We start from the raw sequence: 3,260 nt of genomic DNA, 5'->3' as shown, positions 1-3,260 counted from the left end.
TCATTGGATGCCAATTCTGGTCGGAGAAAAACAAAAAAGAAAGAGAGGGAGACAATTAACATGTCATGACAAAAAATATCACATCATGGGCATAACATGCATGAATTCATAAGAAGAAAACCATACATCCCTGCTTCCTTATATATAAATACAGACATCTACCTGGTAAGTTGTATTAGTCTAAGAGGATCCTTAGAGATTTTATTTTATTCTGGTTTCCTTCTTTTCCATGTTGTTTTGAAAGCTCATGGCATGCTTAGACATGTATAATTCCGAGCATAAAAGTCATCATCATCACTGTCCCCCAATGAGTTCAAGAATCTCTTTCTCAAATGATTTTGTTGAGACTCAGCAGATTATGAAGCAAGAAAAGAACTCGAGAGAGGCTCCACCTGTGTCCTCGGACTTTGAATTCTCAGTGTCAAACTATTCCATGATGAGTGCTGATGAGCTTTTGTTTAAGGGTAAGCTGTTGCCATTTAAAGACGATTGTAGCAATCAAATGCAAAGGACTTTGAGAGAAGAGCTTCTTGCTGGGGACGACGACGACGATGATGATAATGTAACATTGACTCCTCCTAAGGGCGCCACTAGGTGGAAGGGTTTTCTGGGTCTCAAAAAGGTTGACAAGAATGAAGGGTATATGGAGAAAATGGGTGACAGTAAAAGATCTGCTTTTGTTCATGAGGTGAGAAAATAAACCAAAAGAAAGAAAACAAGAAAAAAAATAACAACTTTTGTTTTACTTGCGAGATTTCATCTCTCTTTTGTTTCAGGAACTTTTAACTGAAGGAGGACCAAATTGCAGGAATGTGGAGATTGGGATATAGTTACAATTCTTGAAGGGGGGTCATAACTTGTAGAAATGTGGAACATTTGTATTTTTTCAAAGAAAAAAAGGGTCTGGGGTTTGATTTAAATCTTTTTATTTATTTATTTTGCTTTATTTTGGATTTAGTGTTCCTTCTTTTCATTTGGTTTTTTCTTAGGGTTTGGTGTTCAGCTGTTCCTTTGTACAAAATGTTTGCAGTTTAAGAAGTTCCTGTAATGTTCAGCAATTGGTAGATCCCTATTGTTCATATAATTTTTACTTTGAATTGGATCTATTGGTGTCTTTTCCTATCTTCTGGAAGTTACACTAACTTTATTATTTTTAGTTTGCATTGAAAGTAAGGGAAATTACGGATGAGTGAATTCGTGGCTTCTTGCTCATCTAGAGCATCGGAAAAAAATAATTTATGAATAAGGTTATTACTATAATATTTCCTGATATAAGTTTATTGCTACAATATTAAGAAAAGATGTATGGTAATTTTGGAATCTTTAATTGAAGACTCCAGGTAATCCTGGAGTCTTTAACTTTCTCAAAGTTAAAAATAGTAATCTTGGAGTCTTCAACTCCATGTAATATAGGAGTCTCCTAAAGGAATTGTAGCAATTATCTTAGTATGAGAAATAATAACCGAGATTGACTATTTTGAGAAATTTCTTTTTTAAAGACATTATTTTAACTATTATCCCGTGAATTCGTAGTATTTAAGTAACAAATTCATTCAAATCATATTTATATTAAAAAAATCACCGTTTTATTGCAATTAATTAAGTTGCATCAGAAGACGTTGGAGTCATTGACAGTTTTGGTTTAGTTTTGGTTTTAGGGTTTCCAAACAATGTGCCATTTAGTTTAGGTGCTACAGACACATTAGACGTGCCACTGCCAACTGTTTTGAAGACTTGCTTTACGTTTATAAGTTTTCAGTGAACCAGGTAAGGGAATGTAATTCATTAACCTAAATTTATGAAACTTAATGTATATCAAAATGTTCTGTTACTATGAAACAAAGTAGGAGATAATAAGGATAAAATGATTTCATTAAGGTTTCATCTTTTTTGGGTTTTGATAAAAAGATTTTAAAGTAAACTTTAGTGTGTGTCAGTCGTAGGATATAGTTACATGTAGGTTGGTAGACAAGTAGTTACAATCAAATAGTGATGGATTTGATTATGATAGATCACATGAGTCTGTCGGTAATCATATTAGCTAGTCTAGGCTGAACGAAGCCTTGGCCCCTGCCAATTATATTTTTAATCATTAATTAGTATATAAAAAATATAATTTTAAAAAATAAATAAAGAAAAATTTACAAACCCCTTCAATTAAAAATTGTATTTATGGAAAATAAACAATATTTTAACCCCTCTATAATAAACTTCAAGTTCCGCCTTGTTAGCTAGTGACGAATTTTCGATAAATATCATATATTTCAGGTGCTTCTTCGATATTCTCTATGTCTTTAGGAGTTTCCTTGGTTTCGAAGAATCAGAGGTGCTTTAAGTCATCTTGGGGCAGTGAGGCGCGACTCAAGCAAATGAAAGAGCATTAATATCATTCCTCCAATGTCACAGAATCATCCAAGTTATTCACAAAAATAAAAGAAGAAATAATAATAATAATGAAACTACCTATTAATCTCCATGCTATAACGGAATCGGATTTAAAATATAATTATGATTTTATTTTGGGAAATTTTGGATTTTTTATGAAATTTGATTTAATATGAATTTAGAGTTGCCATCGACCTTTGGGTTAGGTAGATCGAATATCTAAAAATGTCTTTTAAAACAATTTTAAGAAAAATTATTTTAATATAAAAAGGGTATGCATTTTACTAGAAATTCATTTTTAAAGGTTTGATTGTCTACATTCTTTTGTACACCAGAGTGTACCATTGACCTTGTTCAAGTTGTTCTTCTTGCCCCACTTCTTATTCTAAGTTTTCGTATATGAGATACACTTTCTAATTTCCAAGATCTACTCTAGTGAGTTGTCTTGTTTGAAAATGTTTTTCTTCCTCTTTTATTTTCAAATTTTGAATGAAGAAGTTTTGAAAAATGTTTGATAAAGAAGTTTTGAATTTTTTATGAAGCTTTGAAAAAAATGTTTGATGAAAGAAATTTGAAAAGTGTTTGATTGTGAATTTTGAAAAAATGTTACCCCCTTACTTTAGGTTTACAATTGAGATAAATTATAAAACAAGAGTTCATTGGATATCAAAGAATCAACTACTCTTTTAATTCTTCAAAAATTATAGCTATTTGACAAGTGTCAAGATTAATGCTAATTTTGAGGTAAGGTATATTCTGAAAAATAAGGTGTCTCGGGTTGGCTTATTTGGTAAATTGCTTCTATGGCGTTCATTGATTTGATGAAGCAGTTTCTATGCTCATTTTCTGGAAGTGCTCTCCGGTTCTTAGCTCTC

The 3,260-nt window shown here is 31.7% G+C and overlaps 1 protein-coding gene across 1 annotated transcript; it reads left to right on the top strand.

Moving 5' to 3' along the window:
• Positions 1 to 205: 205 nt before the first annotated feature.
• On the top strand, positions 206 to 944 carry LOC120139349. The gene is made up of 2 exons (XM_039154598.1): positions 206 to 688; positions 777 to 944. Exons 1-2 carry the CDS (start codon positions 248 to 250, stop codon positions 828 to 830), a joined length of 495 nt encoding a protein of 164 aa, XP_039010529.1. The 5' UTR covers positions 206 to 247; the 3' UTR covers positions 831 to 944.
• The last annotated feature ends 2,316 nt before the right edge of the window (positions 945 to 3,260 follow it).

This window comes from Hibiscus syriacus, unplaced genomic scaffold, assembly GCF_006381635.1.
Source record: "Hibiscus syriacus cultivar Baekdansim isolate YM2019G1 unplaced genomic scaffold, ASM638163v2 tig00110744_pilon, whole genome shotgun sequence".
Classification (NCBI taxonomy): Eukaryota; Viridiplantae; Streptophyta; class Magnoliopsida; order Malvales; family Malvaceae; genus Hibiscus; species Hibiscus syriacus.
This window is presented reverse-complemented; position numbering and strand designations above follow the sequence as displayed.

Bases quoted from the DNA above. Each gene is read 5' to 3' on its own strand.
- LOC120139349 (XM_039154598.1), top strand. From the start codon at position 248: ATGGCATGCTTAGACATGTATAATTCCGAGCATAAAAGTCATCATCAT. The intron at 689-776 runs GTGAGAAAATAA...CTTTTGTTTCAG, and splicing joins GATCTGCTTTTGTTCATGAG to GAACTTTTAACTGAAGGAGG.